Raw genomic sequence first — 26,164 nt, 5'->3', positions numbered from 1 at the left:
TAAAGTTGGAAGAATGGATTAATCTATTCCACTTATAATCTGGAACATTTTAGTCAACAGTCAAATGCGACAGTGAAAACCATGGAAGCAGCATAAGCAGTGGACAGTGAGGCTGGGGACATCACACAGGACACCACCAAGGCACGGGACAGACCACAGCAGACAATGACACTGACAACCAAACTATTCTGCCCTGGTTTTCCTGACACAGGGCCAGCATGAGCCTGTAAGAACACCAGAGATCACATGCAGAAGCATGTTCAAGAGCATGCATGCTGTCCTGACCAGCCAATACCAGCCTGCAATCCCTGTTTAGGTGGCCTTCTACTCCTTGTCCAGCCAATGGACACGTGACCAGCAGATGTCCAGAGTGACAGTAGCTAGCTTTTAGAGATTTAGCATAGCACACATGGTCCAAAATTTTGGTTTTATTTTCCAGTCTAAAATTTTTACAGGTTCACTGCACACATAGTTCATAAAATAAATAAGATTAGCTAAATGGATAGAGAAAAGAGAAAAGGCTCTCTGGTGGTCAGTCAAAAATAGTTAATGAGGACCAAACTGCTAAAGTCATGCTTGAGAGCTACAAAAACAAACAGAAAATTAAAAAAACACATGGAAACTAACTTGTAGTTAGAAGACAATAAATATTCAATAATGACACTAGAAAAAGATACTGGAACTCACTGGCTTGTTATGCATAAATTTGTGTGCCAACAATTCTTTTTAACTTAGGAAGTATTCCATAACATTTCCAGAAACATTCTGGGAAAATAAATCTTGCCTCATTTTAGCTGGAAATGGTAACTTGTGCAATTAAAAAATTGAATTTGAAAATATAAGAATTAAGAAAAAAATGAAAAATTTGCTCATAAATGTATTTAAATTTTTATTTACAATAAAATATAGTCATTTTCAATTTTTCATTTAACCATTATCCCGGATGACTAAACAAGAATTGTAAAGTACACTGTAGAGTTAGGGCACACATCAGAGAGCCCTGACAGTGATCTTCTGGGACCAGCACAGAGCCATGAATGACAGGCAGAGGGCACAGACAGCAGTTCTGCCCACTGAAGCTCACTTCAAAATGGTTTCTTTACAGTTTTTTCTGTTTCCTTACAGGAAAGGTGTGACCCAGTGAGAGCCGCCACGTACTGGGCAGCAGCCATGTCCAGTCTGCCGACGGCAGCACAGCTCTTCTGGGAGCTGCAGATTCACTGTGGCTTTAATTACGTGGATTGCTCTGAAATAGGTAGGCTATTTTGTTTTACTGACCACAGCTTAGAAGAAAGCTTTTCAATTTTCTTTTGACACGTCTAACCAAGCAGACAAATGAATGTGATTCACAGAAACCACACAGCCCATGTCAGGTGTGAAAGTGCTTTTTTTTTTTTTTTTTTTACCTGACAAGTCAAAACTGTGAGACATGCTAAGTGGCCGCATTGCTGAAAAAAGAAAACAAACAATAAAGAGAAAGTAATTCAGCCATTAGGGATCCACAGGGAGACAGGACAGAGAGAAGGGGTAGAGTTCTCACTAGCAGTCCTTGGAGGCTAGCTAGAAGCTAGTGGATACAATTCTGAAATATAATAAAACCACACAAGAGTCTTAATTCCAGTTCCAGACAACAACAATCTGAAGAAAAAAAAATACCATTTTAAAGAATACACTGAGAATGAAAACAAGATAATGAGAAAAAATATGAACCTCATCTCTCAAGAAGTGATAGCATTCCTTTTGTATACAGTGGTCAGTTTTATTCAAAAGTTATGTTCATCAAATAATAAGTATCTTGCAAACGATAATATTTGATTGCCAGGAACTAAGAATTTAAGCATTTCCATCCAATATGCAAGAGTTTTAGATGTCTCAGGAAAGTGAACAGGGATTTTGTGTTGATGAGAATAATTTTCTACCCACCATTCAAAAAAATAAAATACTCAGTTCTACACTCAACTATATCCCAGATTTCCCTTGCTAAGTATAGTAAATGAAATAATACATATTCTCAAACCACTCTTCAACCAAGTCTACTATTGAGCTCTTTTCTGGTACATGAACATAACTTTTGAGTAAACTGACCACAGCATACAAAAGCAATATTATCAACTCTTGGGTAATGAAGTTCATCTCCCCACTCACTCCCCACAAGCTAATTGAACCCAGGTCTTTATGCAGGGTAGACAAGTACTCTATCAACTTAGCTACATTCTTGGCTCCCCTTTTTGTTGTTTTTTGGGTCTGAGTGAAATCCCTAACTGAGGCTTTCATTTTTCAGCTCCATATACCACCGAAAGGACAAGAGTGAAGGATTATAGTAAGATGTTTAGAAAAAAGTACCAGTGACATAAATAGAGGCTGAGGAACAATAAATAACAGTAACTACAGACTTACTAGGAAAAAAAGGAAATGGCCCATACACCAGTAGGGAGTAGGTAAATACATCATTTAGACATCAGCTGGGAGATCATGTCTTAATAAATCATGTTTTGGTTTATGTTTAATGATGAAAGATTTTCAGCCATAATTAATGTTAAACCAAGAGAATATAGATTTTGTAGTTTATGTCATTATTTAAAAATTTTTAATTTCATTTTTTATGAATTAAAGTGTGTATGGGGGCTGAAGGACAAGCTTGGATATCACCATTAGGATGCTTTTACCACCTTTAAGACAGTCTTTCAATGGCCTGAATATTCTGGATTAATCCTTCTATTCACTGTGATGATGAGTTGCTCTCACTGTTAATAAAAAGCAGTGGTGCATGCCTTTAATCCTAGCACTCAGGAGGCAGAGGCAGGTGAATCTCTATGAGTTCGAGGCCAGCCTGGTCTACAAGAGCTAGTTCCAGGACAGGCTCCAAAGCTACAGAGAAACCCCGTTTCAGAAAACCAATGAATGAATTAATGAATGAATAAAATTAAAAGCTGATTGGCTGATGGCTATGCTGGGGAGACAAAGGGCAGAGTCAGAGGAGACCCCATGAGACACAGTGAGCAAGATGGGAAGTACGTAGATGAGGTAAACGAGCCTTAGGCAGCACACAGATTCACAGAAATGGGTTAATTTAATTTCTAAGAGCAAGCTAAAAAAGAAGCTCAAGCTATTGGCCAAGCATTTATACTTAATATTAAGTCTCTGTGTGGTTATTTGGGGAGAAGCCTAAGGAAAAAGAAAAGTCTTCTTACACCTGGAATTTACCAATGAGGCTAGACTGGTTGGCAGTGAACGTCAGGAACCCTCCTTCTCCATCTCCCTCAGCGCAGCAGTTCCAAGCATGCACCGCCACGCTGGACATATGTATATGGCTTCTAGGACCAAACACAAACCCTCCTGCTTGAAGGCAGGTGCTCTCCTGACTGAGTCGTTCCTTACCCCTCACTGTTATTTGTAATGCCCGAGCTCACAGAGGATGCCAGTGGATTTTGAAACTATGGATAATTCTCTTAGTCATTAAGACATTTCTCCCACTATCTGCATTGTTTCTACTTGTAATTACAAGGAGAAAACACAAAAAAATCTAGAGAAATTTGTTTTTTCAAGTTAATCCTGCCAATTCTATCCTAACCAAACACCCCAATATACAAGTCTACAGTAAAACCCAATGCAATCTCTTCCTTTCCATTTGAGGTTAAAGACTAGTTTAAACTCAGAATTCTAGAAGCAAGGATCTCAGAATAATCATTTTCTTTCTTTTGAAAAAAGTATTTAATGTGTATATTTGCATATGCCATGTGAGCACGCGTGTGTGTGTGTAAGACAATTTGAGGCAGTCCTTCTTCTGTCACGTGGGTCTTTCTGAGAACTTGGATCACCAGGCTTGGTGACAAGAGCCTTAAGTGGTAGAACCATATCATCAGTCTCTGAATAATCACATACTATGACTGTTCAATTCTAAACATTGTGAAACATCAAAGCTCATGATGGAAATATGGCAAACTCAACATAAATTTGTTGTTTAGTTTTACTAAAGCAGGGTCCCCTTCCTCAGAGTTAAATAAAATCTTAAGAAGTGAAATGAAGAAATACAAATGAGAGACTGGGTCAGAAGTCCAGAAGCTCCCAATCTGTGGTCTCAGCACACAGGAGGCCCCAGCCTGGTCTGAGTCTGAGGCCTGTCAGGGCTACATAATGAGACTCTGTCTCAGGAAAACAAACAAAAAGTCTGGAGCGATGGCATACGCCTATAACATCTGCGCCTAAATCAAGACCATCCTTAGATACAGTAAGTCTGAGGAGTATCTCAACTATATGATGCTGTCTCATAACACAAAACAAACAAAAAGTTCCCAGTAAGAAAAGTCCTGGACTAGAGTGCTTCACCCATGATTCTACCAAACCTTGACAGATGAAATAATTCCAATCTTTTCCAAACTGTTCTAAGACACAGAAGAGGGAGGAACACTGAAGCTAAAACACAAAGAAAGAAAACAAAACCTCAACAAATACTATCAAGCCAGTCCAACAGCACATTAAAGGCCATACACCATGACTAAGTGGGATTTATTTCTGGAACACAAGGATGGTGTCCTGGCTAGTATTTACTACCTTGACACCTAGATTCAAGTTTCTTGATAGAAAGTCAAGACAAATGTATTATGTGTTGATATAACATGCAAAAAGGAACACAAAAAAAAACCAATACCATTTGTTACATCACTGAAAAATAATAAACTATTTCGGAACATTAATAACAAAGAAAATTATAAAACACAAAGATGGTCTATGCTCACAGATTGGAAGAATTAATATTGTTAAAATATTCATATACCAGCCAGGTAAAGACAGTATACATCTTTAATTCTAGCACTCAGGAGGCAGAGGCGGATCTCTGAGTTCAAGGCCAGACTGATCTACAGAGTGAGTTTGGGAACAGCTAGGGCTACATGGTAACCCTGTCTCAAAAATCGAAACAAAGAAAATCCATATACACAAAGCCACCTACAGATTCAACTCCATCCCCGCCCCCCCCCAAAAATAGAGTTTTTTTTTCTTCTCTCCCTGTGCTCCCTTCTCTTTGTCCCTTGTCCCTCCACTTTCCTTTTAAGGTTAGACACTATATAGCCCAGACTGGCCTCAAATTCATGATCCTTCTACTTTCTGAGAGCTGGGATTATAGATGTGTATTCCTATGAAAAATCTTTTTTTCTTTGCGGCTTTTTTTTTTTTTGGCTTCTTTTTTTTTTGAGGAAGGGTCTCACCATGTAAACCAGGTTGACCTCAAACTCATAAACACCCCCTCTGCCTCTCCAGTGTTAGCATTAAAGGCTAATTGAGTGGAAAACACTCAATTACGGAGTTATATCTCCAGGCCCCCAAAGAATCTTCATTTAAAAAAAATTATTTTAAAGATTTAATTTTCTATGTATGACTGCTTTGTCTGCATGTAAGTATATACACCACATACATACATGTATGTACCCTCAAGGGTCAGAAGCATTGGGGGCGGGGGGGGGGCTGCACCACATTCCCTAGTTCTGGAGTTACAGAGAGTTCTAAGTTGTCATGTGAATATTGGGATTCTAACCCATGTCCTCTCAAGAGCAAACAGTGCTCTTACCTACCTATTCATCTCTTCGGCCTTCTACCCCTCCACTGGAATCTTAATAATCATTTTCCCAGAAATAGAAAAAAAACCACTCCTGAAATTCTTATGGTGCTATGGTTTGAATGTAACCGTCCCTTTTGGGCTCATGTTTGGCGGGGGGGGGGGGGGGGGGGGGCGCAGGGGCTGTGGAGCCTGCAGGGCACAGGGACTGACTCAGACGTAAAGTCATCAGAGGACATCTGGAAAGCACTTCTGTCCTCTCTGCTTCACACTCCCGACACTCCTGCTGTTCCTGGACTCTTACAGGTGAGAGGCAGCTTACTTTATGGGGGAAAGGAACTTGCTGACTACACAACACATAGGGTTAATGCTTAAAATACTAACAAATGCTAATAACTCAATAATAAAACACTATCTGATGACCCTGACTTAAAAATAAGCAAAGACCCTAAAGAGACAATCCAAAGGTGACACAAATAGTTCACAAACACATGAAAGAATATGCAAACATCAATCATCAATCACTAGGGAAATGAAAATCAAAACTAGACTATCACCTTCTGTGTCAGGATGACTACTGTCAAATAAACAAGCTCCTCAAAGACCCAGTGGTAGTAAGTGAAGCAAGGATGCAGAACCAAGGCATTTCCTGCTGCTGAAGAGGGCACAGAATAGTGCGGCCACTATGGACAGTCTTCTCAGGGGGCAGAAGGCTTGCTGCACAAGCATCAGGCCCTGACTCTGGAAAAGCTGTGACCCCAATGGTGGGAGGGGGTGGAGATGATGGATGGTTCCAGGGGATTGCTGGGCCAGCTAGCTTAGCTTCAACAGTATGCTCCAAACGCAGTGAAAAACTGTCTCAAAACATGGTAGAAGACAGCAGCAGACCCCTTCATGCTGACCTCTGGTCTCTGCATGGCACACACAGGAGCGCCCACACCCACCCACACCCATGATCAGAAGGATTCTGAAAGAAATGAAGTAATACTATGAGTCTGTCATCTACAGTTGTACACATGTCAGTTTAGCAGGGCTTTCTTTCCTCTTTTTAGCACAATCTTATTTAGCTACTATAGAAAAAGTATCCTAGAGGCTACATCTTTTATCCCTCCTTTCTGCTGTGGCAGCACAATGTTCTCATGTTCAACATCAGAGAAGGGAAGAACTGTCATATCAAACGTGAGGGTACATGTTAGTGAGCAACAGCTAGGAGAGGAGGGGCGGGAAGGAAGGGAAGACACAGGAGAAAGAGAACTGTGGGTTACTTTTACATGTATGAGTAGAAACACAATTTTCCTAGCAGTGACTCGTGAGCACAGGAAGTGAGGACTTACCTAGTCTGCTCCGCCTAATTTCTTCTGGTGACACAGGCCGCAGCTTTCTTTCTGCTTTAATTTCTTCTAATATTCTTTCATGGAGGCTTCGTGGTCGGGGTGGGGTTGGTTTCAATTTCCTGGCTGATGCCTTGGAAAGGAAGAGCAATGGTAAGAGACTTGATTAGCTGTTCTGACTTTATTCATACAATACAGAATTATGAACTGTATTTCACTGACTGTCATGTTGCACAATAAAAGGCTATTCAAGTCATTCAATATCAAGATTTCAAATTTTTAAATTTTCTATGTATGTTAATATATATAAGTCAGACAACAATTCAAGGGAGTGAGTTTACACCTTCCACTTTGTGACATCCGGGGCAAAGACCCCAGACCATCAGTCTTGGTGGCAGACACCTTTACCTACTGAGCTATCTCCCAACCCCCACTGTCAAGACTTTTAATGCAATAGGAGACTACTAGGTCTCCCAGTGATCTGATCACATGTACTCAGGTAAACTGAAGTAGTCAGATCTGCTAAAGTTATAGTCATGTCCCCTTTATGCCACTGTTTTGAAAACTAACTATACTGTTGTCATTTTGAGACTCAAGTCTTATTCTATAGTCCAGACTTGTCTCACACTTGTGGCAACCCCTCACCTCAGCCTCTTGAGTGCTGAGATTATAGGGCAAACCACAACCCCTGTCCACAGAACCATTAGTAACTCACCACCTTGAAGTACTACTGTCTACAGTCTATTAAGGAGGACACTGAGGCTGAGAGGCAGGTTAACTTGTTTAAAGCTCTATCAAGCTAGACTGTGTTGCTAGTGTGAACTATCTGGTTCTTATGACTCCCCTTTCTTCTGCTTTACCCTTGCTGTTACTTTATGCACATAGGCTTGACATGGTTTGATGGAAGCCGGCTACTCAGCCAGGAGGAAAAGAAGTAAGGAAAAACACAAACAGCATTTCGAACAGCATTCTGAGTCTATGGCTTAGGAAAAGCCTGGCCAACAGACTGTTAACAGAAAAGTGAGGACACATTCACTGTAAAACACCATCAGCATGACAGTGTGGTCTGAGCAGTGTAGCAGCATGATCTGAGCTGGAAAACCAACCATGCCAGAAACCATATGGTGTGAGTTTTCAGCTGTTACAGCAGGTATTCAGCCAGACCGTGCACTGACTCGGATTGTTATAATTGCATTGAATAACTGAAGGTATGTCACTGTGCTGTAGACTGTGGTTTACAGGTAGGCTTCATACTCTCAAGGGAGAGCTTGGTAGAGAGCTCCTGTCCCTGGGGAGACTGTGCTATGTTACATACTGGATTTAAAGGAGGTCTTGATCTGATGAAGTCAAGGATGATCTCATGAGCACTCTTTCTTAACCGAGGGGGAATGTCACCATTGACCTAAAAGGAGACAAAAAAATAACATGTCATGTGAATCGAGAACCTATCACTGTATGTTCAGTAACTGAGACTCTGATTTCCCAGATAGCACAGATGTGACTCTGTCTTTCTTAAGGGGTGGGTTTTTGAGATAAGGTTTTGAACTCATAGGCAGTGTGGAAGGTGACCCTGAACTTCCAAACTTCGTATTTCTACATCCGAAGTGCTGGGGTCATAGATATGTGTCATCAAACATGTCTTTGTTTCCCAGTATAACTTAAATAAAACAGGCTGAACTACCACCTCAGGCCTGGTTCCTCCCCTGTGGCAACTGCTCTGGGATCTACCCAACACCACTCCCTTCCTCCATGTGCACTATACCCAGGTCCCATAGCAGCCCTCAGCAGCAATCGCTACAGAGCACAGTCCAGCATGTGAGTGTCAGTGCCTAGCTTAAGAAGTAGAGCTGTAGGATCGACCACAGGCCTGATATAGCATGACACTTACTCATGGATTTCCTAGTGTTGAGATTTTTAAAATCCACTGATATTATACAACTTAATCTGACATTCTAAGTATAGAATCCTATACTTAGAATTCTGATTCTAAACAGACTAATATGTCCTTCTAAATAATTTTCACATGCTTATAATAGTCTCTCCACCACAACAAGATGAAAAAAATGAACAAAGTTGGCTTGCAAGTTCCAACATCCGCACAAACACATCACATGAGCTGCTCTTCTGGTGCTTTTGTTTTTGAGACTGTCTTATGTATCCTAGACTGGCCTCCAATTGATATGTAGCTAAGAATATCAAATTCCTAATCCTCCTTCTCCAGCTCCCAAGCGCTGAGATTATGTGTATGTGCTACCACTCCTGGCTTTGCCTTAGAGCTACAACCTGGCTCTCAACCCACTGTGCACCAGCAGCCATTCTGAGGACGGGAGCTGAGTGGAGACAAAGTAAGCTAGAGTATGTATAAACAAAAAACACTGCTATTGAGCCAGCAGATCATTCTCAGTTCATAGAACAATTGCCAAAACAAAACAAGCAGTCCCAACTGAAATAAGAAATGGTTACAGATCAACAAATTATAGATTTCAAGAAAATAGAGAAACTTGATCATATTTCAGGGGCACATAGGTGTAACTCCAATTCCAAGGGATCTGGCACTTTCTTCTGGCCCCTTTTACACCAGGCACACACAGTGCACTTACATACATGCAGCTAAAGTACTCAAATGAATAAAATAAATAGATAAATCTTAAAGAAATAGAAAAAGAAATGTGTAACATGAATTAGTTCAAGAACAAAGGATGTCAATGCAAACAGTAAGCAAGGAAAGAAAGAGCTAGGGCAGCAGTATTAACAGCAGATAAGACAGATGCCTTGGAAACAGCTAACAAAAAAGACAAAAGCAGACACCAGATACCGAAAATGTAATAATTATAAGTAATAATAATTACTTGCAGCCAGGTGGTGGTAGCACACACCTTTAATCCCAGCACTTGAGGGGCAGAGACAGAGGCAGACAATTCTCTGTGAGTTCCAGGCCACCCTGGCCTACAGAGCTAGTTCTAGGACAGCCAGAGATACGCAATGAAACCCTGTCTCGAAAAACAAAAGACAAAACAAACAAAAAACCCCACAAGTATATATGTACCAAAGTAAAGAATCAAACACTGAAAGTGAGATGAAAATTTCTAGAACAGCTGAAGACTTTAATACTCCATTTACAAAAGTGTACGGAACAGAAGATCAACAACATAAAGGGATTTGAACAACTCTGTAAATTAACTAGAAGTGCTCTCCACTAGTAAAAGAATATCCGCCTCTTTCCCCTCACTTCCTCTGCCTCTCCCTCACTCCTACTCTTTTCTGAGACCGACTTTCTGCCTGTACCTCATGAGTACAGGGAATCACAAATATATGTTACCACATCTGGCAACTGTAGAGTACATATTTTTCTGCCGGGCGATGGTGGCGCACACTTGGGAGGCAGAGACAGGTGGATCTCTGTGAGTTCGAGACCAGCCTGGTCTACAAAGCTAGTTCCAGGACAGGCTCCAAAGCTACAGAGAAACCCTGTCTCGAAAAACCAAAAAAAAAAAAAAAAAAGAATACATATTTTTCTTAAGGGCTCAAGACTTCTCAACCACAGCAAAACTAGGTTGAAAATTTAAAAGATGCGGTATTCCACACCTGTAGCCCCAGCAAACAGGAGGACAGTGAGAGTACTGCGAGAATCTCAACAAGAAATGGCGGTGACAGGAGAAGAGGCTCACAAAGGAGAGATTTTAAGGCAGAGCTTACAGGGTTTGCTGAGGAGCTGGATGTTCCTATCCTCACAACTCGGCTTGAGGACCTCACTGTATAGCTATTAATAAAGATGTATAGAACAGGATACATAAAACAACCAGCTTATACCTGACACTGAGGTGATGAGTTTAATGAACTCTGATACATCCACAAGCTAGAACATATGGAATTACTTAGAAGCACTAATGATACGGAAGAAGACTCACAACGTAAAACAAGATACCAGGTTGTAAACTGAAATCAGCCCATTGTCTAATAAAATGTAGAAAGAAGACCGAGGATTAAGAGAGGCAGAATGGCACATGCTTGAATCCCTGGACTCAGGAGGCAGAGGAGAGGCAGGAGGACCACTTTTGGGTCAGTATGGTCTATCACAGGTCAGGCCAGTCAGTGCAAGACAGCAAGACCCTGTATCAAAATAACAAGAATAACAACACACCCACCAGAAAACCCAGGGCAGGGGGATGAATATGAATGCATTGACGAAGCACCATAACTGTCTAAGGGTTTCTACTGGGACAGATAGCAAGTAGGGGAGGAAAGGGTTTATTCAGCTTACATCACTGAAGGAAGTCTGGACAGAATCCTGGAGGTAGAAGCTGATGGCAGGGGCCATGGAGGGGTACTGCACACTGGCTTGCTCTCCATGGCTTGCTCAGCCTGCTTTCTTATAGAACCCAGAACCATCAGGCCAGGGATGGCACCACCCACCATGGGCTGGGTCCTCCCCATTGATCACTAATTGAGAAAATGCCTTGCAGCCGGATCTCTTAGAGGCATTTTCTTTATTGAGGCTCCTTCCTCTCTGGTGACTCTAGCTTGTATCAAGTTGACACACAAAATCAGCCAGTATAATAATAAAATTTCTCTTTGGTTATGAAGTCATATGTTTATAAGTTTCCTTTATTGAACTTAATGTATCTTTTTTTTTTTTTTCAGACAGGGTTTCCCTGTGTAGTCCTGGCTGTCCTGGAACTCACTCTGTAGACAGGCTGGCCTTGAACATAGAGATCTGCCTGTGTCTGCCTCTTGAGTGCTGGGATTAAAGGTATGTGCCACCACTGCCCGGCAGTGACCAAGTATCCCTTGAGAAGAAAGAATACTGATTAGCCCATTTCCAACCAATAACCCACAGGCAACCGTCTGAGTGCTTACCATTACTTTCCTCAAGGTGTATCTTTTGCTCCGAATGTCATCCATGAGCATCTCATAAGGGGTAAGCTGGTATTCAATGGGCAATGGGTTGTACTGCCGCTGTTGGACCTTCTTAAGTTTGACCCCATTTCGCAAATCCCGCATCACCTGTACCCAGAATCGTGCCTGAAAGAACCAAGTATGGATCATTATCAATACATAAATCCACTAGTTTTCTCTGAATGGTTACAGTCAAAGAGAATAAAGGAAAAGCATGGATATAAAACAAGTAAAGGAAACAATTTAGATTTTAGGATACCATTAGATGTGTAGGAAGTCGGCATTAGAAGACAAACGTCCCTTTGGTAGTTTGAATGTAACTGATCCTCATAACCTCATAGGCAGTGGCTTTATTAGGAGGTGTAGCTTTGTTGGAGTGGGTATGACCTTGCTGGAGGAAGTGTGTCACTGTGGGGGTGGGTTTTGAGGTCTCTTGCTTAAGCTTCGCTCGGTATAACTTTAACTTCCTGTTGCCTGCAAGATGCAGAACTCTCAGTTATTCCTCCAGCACCACCTCTGCCTGCAAGCTCCCCACCATGATGATGGTGGACTGAACCTCTGAAACTATAAGCAAGCCACCCCAATTAAATGTTTTCCTTTATAAGAGTTGCCGTGGTGATGGAGTCTCTTCACAACCATAAAACTCTAAGACAGTCTCCATTACTATTCTGCTTCCTGAAAGCACTGGATTCCCCACACCCATACAACGGTGCGGTCAGTGGATAGTGAGAGAAAGAGGACACTAAAGACTTCAGTTCTGTACCAGCAGCTGCTTTGCCTTCCTAAGTGTGTCTCACCAACAAGAAATAAATAGTGAAGAACTGACATCTTGTGTTTTATAAATATGAAATGCTCAGAATTACAATTTTATATTATCTAGTACACATCCTGTAATCAGTTTTCCTATCTACAAATAATAAGATGCTCTGTCCACCTTCAAGAGTTCTAATAAGATGAAATTTACATCAAATACTTAGCATAACAAATACTAAAATGTGTATTGTTCCTTAACCGCTTTGTTCTCCTGTCTTATCAGCGAAAAGTTAAACAATACAGTATTTAAAATGTAACTTACCAAAATTAATGTGTCTTCAATAGCTATCTAAAAATGTTTATTATAAGTCATAAGAATTTTCCACATTCAGGTATACAGTTCACTGATAGAGGAAGTGGTTTGTATGTATGAATTTCTGAATTCTAACTGCAACACCAAACCACTTTCTCTATATAAAATAAATGATTACATTTCTCAAAATCATTTTTCATTTATAATATATTAATACACTTTGTCACTCTCTTCTGAGGCTGCAACTCAGATTATCAGGCTGGGCATCAAGTACCTTTGCCCACTGAGCCTCTGCTGGTCTGCCTCTAAAGATGTTCAGTTTTCCACCCCTTCTCCCTCCTCTCACGTCTTTCTAGATAGTTCACCTGAGCGATATTGGAAGATGAGGTGTAATCTAGCAGAAGGAACTCCCCTTGAAGTTTGTGAAGTTCTGGTCACTGAATGCTTCAGTTTGGATTATTATTTTAATTATTATTTTTCAAAACTTAGTGACTTACTACTGTTATTATTAAGTGTGACGTATATATGTGGGTATGCAACCCCACGGAGCATATGGAAGTCAGAAGACAACTCTGTACAGTCAGCCCTCTCCTTCCACCTTTTCTTCTCTAATTAAAGAATGTACATTTATTTATGTATTTTGTATGAACATGTATGTATGTATGTGAGCATCTGTGTGCCGTGCCATGCCTGTGGAGGTCAGATGACAACTTCCAGGAGTCAGTTCTCTCCTTCCACTGTGTGGGTTCTGTAGATCAAACAGGCTTGAAGGCAAGCCACAGTAGTTTTTGTTTACTTTTGAGTCAGGCTCTCACCATGTAGACTTGGTTGGCCTGAAATGTGCTATGAAGCCCAAGAGCTAGTCTTGAACTCATAGCAATCGACCTGCTTCTGCCCTCTGAGTGCTGGGATTAAAGGCATATGCCACCACACCCAGCTATTGCTAATCTCTACACACACACACACACACACACACACACACACACACACACCCCAAGTCCCCTTCCTACCCCACCATAAACTACATCACAAGCAGTCAAGCTGGTCTAGAATTTGCTAAGTAGTAAAAGATGACTTTGAATTCCATGGAGGTCTGTCTCTATTTCCCAAGCACTGGATTACAGGTGTGTACTACCATGCCTGGTTTTGTTCACTGGCTTTAGAATATTTGAAGTTACTTGTCTGACTTCAATGAATGGGGAAGACTACAGAAATATTATGTTACAAATACTTTTTATGCCATGTGGTGCACGCCTTTAATTTCAGCTTCAGCACTAGGGAGGCAGAGGCAGGCGGATCTCCGGATCTCCACGAGTTCAAGGCCAGCCTGGTCTACAGAGTGAGTACTACAATAGCCAGAGCTACATAGAGAAACCCTGTCTTGAAAAAACAAACAAAAAACCCCTCATTAATAGCAAATGTATAGTATATCTCTTACATACTGCCACAGTATTCTTTTTTTTTACCTAATGTTTTTATTTATTTATTTATTTATTTATTTATTAATTAATTAATTTATTTTTTTTGGTTTTTTCGAGACAGGGTTTCTCTGTGGCTTTGGAGCCTGTCCTGGAACTAGCTCTGTAGACCAGGCTGGTCTCGAACTCCCAGAGATCCGCCTGCCTCTGCCTCCCGAGTGCTGGGATTAAAGGCGTGCGCCACCATCGCCCGGCCTGCCACAGTATTCTATACAAAGGAAAACAGACGATCAATATTACTCTAAAATGACAGACTAGCTTTTTTTTAAAGATGGGGTTTCCCTGTGTAGCTCTGGCTGTCCTGGACTCACAGAGATTCACCTGCATTTGCTCCTCAGTGCTGGGAACACCACCACGTCTGCTAAAACTAGCTTTTAAGACGATGTGTGGGGTAGAGAAAAGGCACAGCAGTTAGGAGTGCACACTGTTCTGAGTTTAGGTCCTAGCACGTGTATCAGCTGGCCCACGCCTTTAATCCCAGCACTCGGGAGGTAGAAGCAGGTGGATCTCTGTGAGTTTAAAGCCAGCCTGGTCTACAATAGCAAGTTCCAGGACAGGCTCCAAAGTTACACAGAAATGCTGTCTCGAAAAATCAAAACAAAACAAAATTAAAAAAAAAAAAAGGACTATGGCAAACAAAAACTATGGTCAAGGGAACTTATTGATAGTTCTCAAATCTGCATCTATTTTAAAAGCTCTTTCACTTAATAATAGCATTTCTATCCCTTTAAAAAAGATTTTAATTTTATTTATGTGTGTGTGAACCTGAGTAAGTTTAAGTGCACTGTGTGTATAGGAGCTCTCAAAGCCACACAACATCTGATCTGGAACTGGAGTTGGCTGTGAGCTGCCCGGCTATGCTGGGAACTGAACTGTCCTCTGAAAAGCAGTAACTGATTTCAACTGCTGACCCATCTCTCCAGCCCCTGACTCACTACCTTTAATCTCAAAAGTCAGAATCCTAATGTGTGCCTCCCTTGACATCTGGAAATGCTTTACTTAGCACTTCCAGACATCTACTGTCCTGTGCCCAAGACCTGAGCGCAGGGACTCAGTACCGACAGGACTGAGCAGGGTGCCTGAAAAGGAGTGGATAGTCAAGTGTGTCATCTGGAAACACCATAATCACCTGTTCTAGAAAGTATCTCCTAGGTCCAGACTGTGTTATGACAGGCAGAGACTCCATAGGTCTCGCCCAGTAAACGTTCACTGGATAGAAAGTGCATCGCACTGCTAGCCTCACATCCTGACACAGAGCTTCTGTTTTGAGTACAAAAGTGTTATTTATGGTATTTGTAATTATAAATATTAATAACAATACTTCCAGACACAATGGGACAGCTCTTTCAAAATTTAATGAAAATATTTATTCACTTTTAAAATCAAGCATTCAAATTTATGTACTAATTTATAATTCAGTCCTTAATAACCAGCACTTAAAAAAAACCCAGTATTTTTCAAAGCTAAACTGACCAGAAAGCACACCCAATTTCCTTACCCAGTCTGCATTTTTCAGGTCCTCCAGATCCGTGCTAGATTCATCAGTCTTCTCCATTTCTTGAATCTTCTTAAGATTCTAGCGGTTAAAATAAAATTTAAAAAATCAATCATAAAAATTCTATTAAGCTTTCTTATAAGCAAATTACAACTCTAAAAGTTCTCTTCAGAGAAAATGTAGACAGACGTATCAATGAAGAAGACAGTTCATTAAATCTCAAGGATAATTATTACCTTTTTTTCTTTAATTTAATTTAATTTTTTTTAACTTACACTCTCTTCTTGACTGCTAAAACTCTTCCTAAAAACAGCTCTGCATTTTACCGGCTAGGGAAGCAGTCTCCAGCCTGGCCATTCCACACTGCCTCTCTCCCACTGCCCACTCCTTTTCTGCAGACATCAGTTCACTGAAACTACTAGTTCTTCACACAGAACTTCCTTTCTTCCCTTTTATTACAAAACCTCTTTTCATCTATGGGCGCTTAGCTTCACGTTAGGTTCACACCTGTCTGTGGCTCCCCCTAGGCTTCCTGAGGCAGAGTTAAGAAGAACTTTGGAACTTTGGGATGCTTGGCATGCATTTGTGATGGTTAATCTTGATTGTCAGCTTGACAGGATTTAGAATCACCATGGAAATAAATCTCTGGATGTGTCTTAGAGTGATTTTTAAAAATTGGGTTAATTGAGGTGGAAAGACCCAATTTAAATGTGGATGATACCATTCTACACGCACGCTGGTGATGGAAACTGAATAAAAGGGAGAGAAGCAGCATTCCCATCGCTGCTTCCTGGGGATGACACGTAAACAGCTCTGCCTCATGCTCCTGCTGCCGTGCCTCCCTGCTGGCCAACACACACCACACACCCTTAAACGCTGAGTAGAAACAGTCTCTCTCTCTCTTTTTTTTTTTTTTTTTTGGTCAGGTATTTTGCCCAGTGATAAGAAAAGCAACTAATACAATATTTATCAAGTAATTTATTTATAAACTTCAATTGATAAAATGCCTTTTAAATAGCATCAACTCAACACTGGCAACTTGTAAGAGAATACTGATTAATAAAACATATATATAGGACAGTGAGATGGCTCCATAGATTAAGGCACCTGCCACCAAGCCCAATGACCTGAGTTAGATTTCTAGGACCCACAGGATCCTAGAAAGAGAGTTTTTTTGCAAGTTGTCCTCAGACCTCCGCACAAATGAAATGCACATATATGTGTGCATGCATGCACAGGCACGTGCACACACACTCACACACACAAATAAATGCAATAAAAATTTTGAAAAGCATTATTTACAAATTAATTATAAACACACTGTATTCCATATCTACTAATAGCAAAATTCAACTTTAATATATGTTATTATTTGCCTGTTTGCCAACAGACTGAATTTAAATGTACTATATGAAATCTAGCTTGTTCTACATGACATTATAAACAAAACATTTTTAGCTTCCTAACATTTCATACTATCCATGTGCAAAACAAAGATAACACCACCAGCTTTTTAAAAATACTCAATAAAGAAACATTAATGCAGGAAAAAAGATGACTCTGAACACTGGAAATGTGATACAAATAATGCATTTTTTCTTCTATCTTAGGGGAAAACAGAAGAAAGAAACAACTTATTTCTAGTTACTTCAGAATGTGTTTACACAATCTTCTTTAAAAGTCAGGAGTCCTCTACCATATATTGTATGGTATAATGAAATGTGATTTTTTTTTATATTTAGGAAGTATAGGGAATTATGCTTAGGTCTCTTTTCTGTGCCCAGTAGTGTGTCAATAATTTAATGTGTCACTTCCTTTAATACTTACAGTAGAGGAGTGGGTAGTGATACTTCCATTTCATAGGTGAACAGAAGACCCAGATTGGGTAACTTTGACAAAGCCACAATCCTGAAGAATGGCATGTGTCTTATTTCAGCATCTCAGAAGGACTCCTGACTATTTTTAAAAAGCTGGTGGTGGTGTTATTCTATAAATAAATTAAGACACTTTATATCATATATTAGTGGTTAAATTTCTTTCTTTCTTTCTTTCTTTTTTTTTTTTTTTTTTTTTTTTTTTGGAGCCTGTCCTGGAACTAGCTCTGTTTACCAGGTTGGTACATCTTAAATGATAGACAACGAGGAACCCTGGTTTTGTAATAATAAGTAGAACTTGACCCTTATCAGTCCCAGTTCCTCTATAAAGTGGATTAGGGTAGATTTTGGTTGTCTTATCATTGAATGCTTCTCACTTACTAGCTGTCATGATTATTGTTCTAGGCCTCTACTCTGGGCCGTACCAGTAGACAAACACCTTAGGAAAGATCCAGGTTTCAGATAAGTGTAAAGATCTAGAGCTGAGATAGCACAGAAAAACTCATCTGCAGGCTTGAGAAATTGCTTCTCTGAAAAGGCTACAAATGCAGAAATTGAGTATTTTGTTAAAAGGAACATTCATGAATACTTAAGAATACTAATAACACACAAGGAAAAAGAATAAAATTTATGATCTAACTGGTCTTTGCAAAAAAATGTCATGACCTTACATCAAAATCTGAACAGGAATTATTATTACAAAACCAGGGTTCCTCATTGTCATTTAAGATGTACCAACCTGGTAAACAGTATTTATAATATTCAATATTCAAAATCCCTGTGGGTTTTTTTTTTTTGCTAGAAGTTAGATATTTAAAAAAAAAAACTCTGATGACTCAAAACTATAGTCTGAAGTGCACACTCTCCATGAAGTATGAAGTATCAGAATCACAGCTGAGTGGTGAGGAACCACACACAGGCAGAAACCCTTACTGGGTTTCCCAGATGTTATTGAAGGTCTACGCAAAAAGGATTTAATGCCTGAGAGTATATACTATTCTATTGATTGGAAGAGTCTTCCGGGTTCTTAAATTACAATGGTAGAAGAAAATGGGTTGAGGAGAAGAACTGCTTCTGGGCAGCCTGGGACCACAGCTTCCAGACTAAGAGTCTAGGGAAACAGCACTGTCCAGCCCACAGAGCTGGAAGGAGCCCAATTCCTGCTGTTCCAGGCCATTCCAGATTTGCAGCACTGCTCTGAGGGCTCCCTCTGTGCCCAATGCTCACCTCTGATAGATCTTTCACAATGGGCCACCCTGACCACACCCTAAGCCCCGCCCCTCACCTCTAGCACTTAACCTAATCTACACTGTTTCCAAAGAGCACCCTGACCTTAAAAGTCTCTAGGATAGACTGGGGTTTGTATTCTGTTCACCTCCTATAATAAGAGCAGCATTTTTAAAGGTTTATTTTATTCAGTAGTAGGATTCTCAAATATGTAGAACAGTGCTTTGTACAAGGTTGGCACGTAGTAATTATTCTATAAATAAAGACACTTTATATCATATATTAGTGGTTAAATTTCTTTCTTTCTTTCTTTTCTTTTTTTTTGGTTTTTTGAGACAGGGTTTCTCTGTGGCTTTGGAGCCTGTCCTGGAACTAGCTCTGTAGACCAGGCTGGTCTCGAACTCATAGAGATCCGCCTGCCTCTGCCTCCCGAGTGCTGGGGTTAACGGCGTGCGCCACCATAGCCCAGCAGTGCTTAAATTTCTTTACAGCCTTAAATAAGTCAACTTTAACTAGAGCAAATTCAATCTGAGAAAAGAATTATTCAGAGGAAATCTCCAGCCTTGAAATTCAAATTCCTAAGGGAGAGTTAGGGATAGAGATATATGTGCCTGTTCAGGAAAATATTTAACTTGAGTTCATACTATGTACAAGTGTTACATCCAGCCAAATAGATAACAAATAATTAAAAAGAAATTTATTTCTAAGACCTGTAGAAGAATGAAGTAATTATGTCAGCAGCACATGAGGCCAGCTGGCTCAAGAGCAAACTTGCATGTGACTGCACCTTCACAGTGTCTTTTCCTTTGTTTCAGCTAAAGACTTACTGAAAAAAGGTAAGTGTGCCCATAAGAGTTCCTGTCTAGACGTGTTATGGTCACCACTTACTTTAACACGATATGTATGTGCCTCATGACTCTGAACTGCACAGGCCCAGGGATGTATCCACCATGTTCCCTTCTTAAACGTAGTAGGCCTGCAACTGTGCTCACCCCAATGATTTTGTATGTAAGTATATGCAGGCTTCCTTTGTCTGAAAGGCACTCGCTGCTTCTGGAACAACTTCAGTACTCTCCTGGCCAGTTGCAGGTAATAAACCTCCTCTATTCTTTGACCTTCTAGTTGTGCTTATTGACTTTGCAGTCTCCAAGGAAAGAACCCATAGTTTGGTTATAATTACAATACTTATCATGTCAGCAAGATTCAACCAGCATCAAAATGGACTGGCTTGACATCTCAGTGCTTTAGAAAAATCACCAGGTATTGGTGGTCTGATGTTCTAACCAATACCCCTTTGCTCACACATAACTGAGAGTTCAGTATGGGGCTGCTCTCAGGTCCAATAGGAACCAAGTTTTTTTCTATCATGTTCTTCTTGTCATTTAAAGGCTCCCACAGCAAGCACTACAGTCTAATTATAAACCAAAACGTAACAAAATTTAGGAGGTGGAGCAGAGCAAAATGATGGATTATATAGATGCAGTGGAGGCCTAGCAACTGAAAGTCATGATTTAATATGCTCACATAATTCCAGAAATATCAACTTCTATGACTTTTAGTCATATGGTGGAATGGCATGAGAAGCAATAATTAGATATATTTACTCTAAACTCTGTTGCTGGAAAGTCTGCCATGGCTCAATCTCTACCCTCTCTCTGACTAAATATAGGTCTTTACACTCCTTGTCTTTACTTCATTGGGATCAAATTCGTACCTCCCTACTATTAAGAAAAAAAATGTTTTCTATAATATTAAAGGTAATTTAAATGAGTGGCCAAAGAACATCCTTTGTCTTAACTTTCCTGAAAAGCAGCAAACATGGTTGTCAGATACGAGCTGTGTGACTTCTCATGCCTTAGCTAACTGCTCTGATCCTCAATTGATTTTGTCATTTGTAGAAGGGGCACAATAAGAACTCTTAGATTTTAGCTAGGTGGTAATGGTGCATGCTTTTAATCACAGCACTCTAGAGACAGAAGAGGCAGATCTCTTTAAGTTCAAGGCCAGTCTAGTCTACAGAGCAAGTTCCAGGGCATCCAGAGCTACAGAGAGAAATCCATTGCCAAAAAACAAATAAATAAAAAAACCAAAACAAAACAAAAACAACTCTTAGATTTTGACAAAGGATGCAGCCGGCTCATATGCAGAGACTTAGCCACGTGGGCAGAATGGATGTGTGAGCCGAGGAGTGCAAGCAAGGGGCTACTTATGAATTCATATTTCACCTCCAGGATGCTTTACTCTTAGCAGATTTGTTTCAGATGACACCTCTTTCTAATCTCTTCATGAAGCTAAAATCCTGACTTAGAACAATAAAATTGTCGAAAGTCCATAAATACTACAATTGTACATACAGGCCTGATCTAATGTGTGGCTCAAAATGTCTAGTTTTCCAGTTAACAAAAAAGAAGTTGAATTATTTGAAAGTAAACTACAAATCTGTCCTATTTCAGAGATGAGCTTCTGTCCTCTTGTTGATGCTGTTTTAGCTTCTGAATGAATTTTTCTTGCATAAATGTAATGACAGATGCTGGCCTATGCTTAGAATGCGGTGAGAAAGCTCTAATTGGGAACACACAGTTGCCAATTAACTCTTCCCTTTCTGGTGAAACCATTCTCAGCTAACAATTAAAATATCTCCATGCCAACATATTGGTTATTGGCATCTTCAAAAACAAATAAATAAAATGTACTCTGTAAATCACATACACACCAAATGCTCTGAGTATAATTCATTTCAATAGCTTCAATGCCAGCTCTTACACAAATGCCTTTTGATTTTAAAGATCACCATTTTTCTCAGCTTGGTAACCATTTCAACCAGGTGTCATTTTCTCTATACATGAGGACTTGGAAGAAATCTTTCATCTTCTTTTGTGCAAAAGCTTCTTGTGAAACACTATTAAAGCGGGACAGTAGTGGTAAGAACAAGGATAATCTGGACAGAAATTATTTAAATGTCGCTGGCTCAGTGAGCATTCTCATGTACACCGACATTTACAACAAAAGAAAAAAAAAAACACAAGCAGCAACAAGGACCTTGAAGGTTACAAATGATGAATGAACTAATTAAAATGAACAAATGGCTATCATTCACACAGACATCTGGTTGTGATTCTCTATCAAAAAGTGATATGTTCACCATTTGGAGGGAAATAAACCCACTTTAGGAATGGGAGTATATTTCCAGCTAACTTAAATGCCACAGTTGTATTGCTAGATGTGTAGAGAACAGGCAAGGAGAGAGAGAGAGAAAGCTCATAAAATGTTCTTCAGTATGAGACAGGGGTCTGTGGCTTTGTTTCTCTGATTCTCACAAGCAAGCATCTTGGTGTGAGCTGACGTGGAGTCTGCACTATGACACAGGTGGAGGTGCCTGTTTGCTTGACAAGAGAATGGGACTGGAAACATTTACACAGGTCTTCTGAAAAACCAACTTTCACATTTTAGTTGTAGTTATAGTATCAAAAATGATTTCATAACAACTGAGCCAATTCCAAAATTGCTCTCCCAGAGCATTTATGCATATGTACATTCTATTTTAAGAAAGATATTTTAGTCAAAGTCATCTTCAAGATAAACTGAGATCAAAGATTTCATCATGGAAGTCTTTTACTTCCATGGAATTTCTTAAACAGGACTAAGTCAATCAGTGTATATAAGTCACTGAGTAAAGCTTCTCAGTGATAACAGATCACAGCGTGTAAGATGCGGATAGAATGCTCGGAAAAATCTATAAGGAGCCATTCTTATTTTCAATTTAGTTCCTCACCCCGGAACTTCATTGCCTGGTGAACTATTAGTAACTAAACACTAACTGGCACCTGGCAGTTATCTTTCCATCTTACTGTGTTTTGTTAAGCATAGGACAACATCAAGCCATCTGGAAGAACTCTATGACAAATTTTTGCAATGTCATATGTGAGAATAGTTTCAACATCTGAAGTCATTAGAATAATGCCATTATTTGTGGAAGGTGTGCATGCTAGGTATGTGCACACATGCATGCGGGTGCACATGGACATGTTTGTGTGTGTGTGTGTGTGTGCCGGACCATGGGTTAACAGCTGGTGTCTTCCTCCATCACTCTTCTCACGTTTTGAGATAACATCGCTTACTGAACCTAGAGCTGAGCAATCTGGCAAGAGTAGCTGGCCGGCAAGCCCACGGGATCCTCCTGCCTCTATCTACCTAGTTCTACTATTATAGGCACACACCACGCGGCTGAATGTTGGGGTTCTGAACTAAGGTCCTTCTCAACCATGAATAATCCCATTTTAAAACAATAGTAACTATTAGTATTGACCCAGGAGAAAAGTATTTCCTTCCCTAGGACAATTTTAGAAAAAAATTTGAATTATGAAAGACCAAAAAAAAATCTATTTACTTTTCAGTATAACAGCTTAGAAAGTCAAAGGTGAATAATTTAATCTTGCTCTTTTTCAATAATGAAACTACTATATCCTCATTTACATTTTCTAATTTGTAAAGTTAAAACCAATAAATAAATACTTTAAAAACACATGTCCTTAGGGTAAGGAGATGGACCAGTGGTAAAAGCATTTGCTGCAGAGCATGAAGTTCTGAGTTCAAAGCCCTAGAGCACACATAGAACGCTGGGCACAGTAGTGAAAGTGCACACACGTGTAACCTCAGCACTGCGGGGGGGGGGGAGGCAGGAGGACTGCTGGGAGACACCCCATCTCAAGGGCATACGGTGGGGAGTGATTGAGCAGGACACCCGACATCCTCCAATCAAGAAGAGAGAAGGCTGAGAAAGTTAAAAAGCAAAGGAGGGGGAGGGAAGATGTAGTCTCAGGCTCCTGCCATGAGTTCTACGAGAGTAAAGATTATGCACTGGGCCTAGAGAGATGGCTCAGCACTTGCTGCTCCTGCACAGACCTACATTTGGTTCCCAACATCCAGAGTGTAGCTCAAAACTGTCTGTACCTCCAGTTCCAGGGAATCTGATGCCCCCTTCTGTGCTTTATAGGCACTGCACACACATGGTGCACTTACAAACATGCAGGCACAATAAAAATATACCTTTAAAATACAAAAAAAGAAAAAGGATTGAGTCAAAAACTGACAAACATAAATCTAAATTGTAGGTTTTTAAATCTAATTTGAGTAGACTCTTTATCCTTTTTTAAAAATCTACCTTATTTTTAACTGTAGGCAGTATGTGTGGAGGTGTAAGCTGAGTGCATCTGTCCGCAGAGGCCAGCAGTGCTAGAGTTACAGGTGTTGTGAGCCCAGACGCCGGTGCTGGAAACCAGACTCAGTCTTCTCTCTTACCTGCTCAGCCCCAGTGTAGATCTTCAGAAGAGAACGTGGAGGAAAAATGGAAGCATTAACTCTCTCCTTCCCCCTCCAGCCCACACAGGGCAAGCTTGGTTTCCTGTTCTCTCAACTCTGGCCTCTCTGGATGTCCAGAAACTGGTCCAGAAACATCAAACACCAAAAGCGGCAGCTTGCTTCCTCACCCTACTTTCTGGCCAAAGTTCCCTGATGAGCACAGATTTATCAAGATCTCCATTTTAAAAGAAAGCCATCTTTAAAACGCAGCAGCTTCATTTCTAGAAAACAGAGTCACTAGAGACTAACTGTATTTTGTTTCCTTCACCGTGTGTTCCTGCAGGCTCACGTGTGCATGTGTGTGTGCAGGCCAGCAATCAACCCCAGGTGCAGCCCCTTGGGAGTCACCCACCTTGTTTTAAGGAGACAGGGTCCCACACTGCCCCAAAGCTTACTGGGGAGGTTGCAGGGATCTACCTGTGATTACAAACTCATGAGCCAAGGCCTCCAACTTTTGTACCTGGGCTATAGGGATTAAACTCAGGTCCTCAGCCTATTACTGACTGGCCTATCTCCCCAGTCCTCTAACTATATTCTGTAAGTACTAGCCATAAATAGCACCAGAGAGGGCAGGTGGTGGTGATGCACACCTTTAATCCCAGCACTTGGGAAGCAGAGGCAGGTGGATCTCTGTGATTTTGAGGTCAGCCTGGTCTACAGAGTGAGTTCCAGGACAACCAGGGCTGTTACACAGAGAAACCCTGTCTCAAAATTAAATAAATAAATAAATAAATAATCAATCAAGTAAATAAATAGCACCAGAAAGAAGACTGTCTCTAATATATAAGTTCATGTATTTTGTTCAGGAGGAGTGTTCCATGGCATCTCCATGGAGACAAAGTGATCTGCATATGCTCAAAGGTTTACTACCTGACTAAAAACAGAGGTATTCAGCCACATACACTAAACAAATGCAGTCAAAGGTCAGAGTCCCAAACATACAGAGATTTGCTTAGTGCTAAAGAATGCATTCATAGACTAAGCAGTCACAAAAATAGAGACTCTATGACCCACCCCATTTCAGACGCCCAATTTCCCCTGTGGAGTACCCTTAGGAGATGCCCTTTCTGACAGTGGTCCCTGGGTCTGAAGAGCTGCCCCCTCTTTCTCTTCCTGTCTTTATGCCCTCGTCTCCTAGCCCTCGCTTGGGCTGCTTTATTCACCTCTTTGCTCAGCAGCATTCTAGCTTCAGGCCAAAGTCAGTTTTGGAATGCGGCTCAAGCCCTCTGTCTTGAATTAGCTCCCTTCATGCACCCATCACAGCTTTCTTACACTGTGCTGAGCTGACTCCTGCTTAACGTGCTGTGAGGAGGGACCAAGTTCATCCTGTTCACCACTGGACCTCCAAGGCAAAAGGAAATAGCAAGAGCACTTAACATATGACTTCTGTGATGACTGAAAGAATTAATGTGCACAGACACCTTAGGACGCTATCTAGCGCAGAATAAGTGACTAAACGTAGCCCGATACGTAGTATGCACACTAAAGAACTGCTTTGGGAGTGAAACCGTTGTGCCCACATTCCTGGTTTCCTGAAGTACAGTACCTCCTTCCTTCACGAGCATGCCTAACCAGCAACAGTTACTGCATCCTGTCTAACTTTCACCATCATTCCCAACTCCTGCATTGCTGCTCACACTGGGACTGACAGAAACCTCCGTCATGTCCTAGTCTCTCATCTCAAGCTCCATTTTCATTATTATTATTATCATTATTATTATTATGTGTGCATATGTGTTAGATATCTTCCTCTATCAATGACTGCCTTTTTTTTTTTTTGGTTTTTCGAGACAGGGTTTCTCTGTGGTTTTGGAGCCTGTCCTGGAACTAGCTCTTGTAGACCAGGCTGGTCTCAAACTCACAGAGATCCGCCTGCCTCTGCCTCCCG

The 26,164-nt window shown here is 40.6% G+C and overlaps 1 protein-coding gene across 4 annotated transcripts in view; it reads right to left on the bottom strand.

The window, feature by feature from the left end:
- Positions 1–26,164, bottom strand: part of Spire1 (spire type actin nucleation factor 1) — a 123,101-nt gene that overhangs the window by 25,838 nt on the left and 71,099 nt on the right. For 2 of the 4 annotated variants that reach the window (XM_075968423.1, XM_075968421.1), the window contains exons 5-9: positions 15,821–15,898; positions 11,740–11,904; positions 8,198–8,284; positions 6,886–7,015; positions 1,407–1,448 (exon numbers count right to left, since the gene is read on the bottom strand). In XM_075968423.1, coding sequence (XP_075824538.1) covers positions 1,407–1,448; positions 6,886–7,015; positions 8,198–8,284; positions 11,740–11,904; positions 15,821–15,898 — 502 coding nt within the window. The remainder of the gene's footprint in view (positions 1–1,406; positions 1,449–6,885; positions 7,016–8,197; positions 8,285–11,739; positions 11,905–15,820; positions 15,899–26,164) is intronic. The other 2 variants (XM_075968420.1, XM_075968422.1) reach the window with 1 other exon arrangement.

Source organism: Microtus pennsylvanicus, chromosome 4 (genome assembly GCF_037038515.1).
Source record: "Microtus pennsylvanicus isolate mMicPen1 chromosome 4, mMicPen1.hap1, whole genome shotgun sequence".
Taxonomy (NCBI): Eukaryota; Metazoa; Chordata; class Mammalia; order Rodentia; family Cricetidae; genus Microtus; species Microtus pennsylvanicus.
This window is presented reverse-complemented; position numbering and strand designations above follow the sequence as displayed.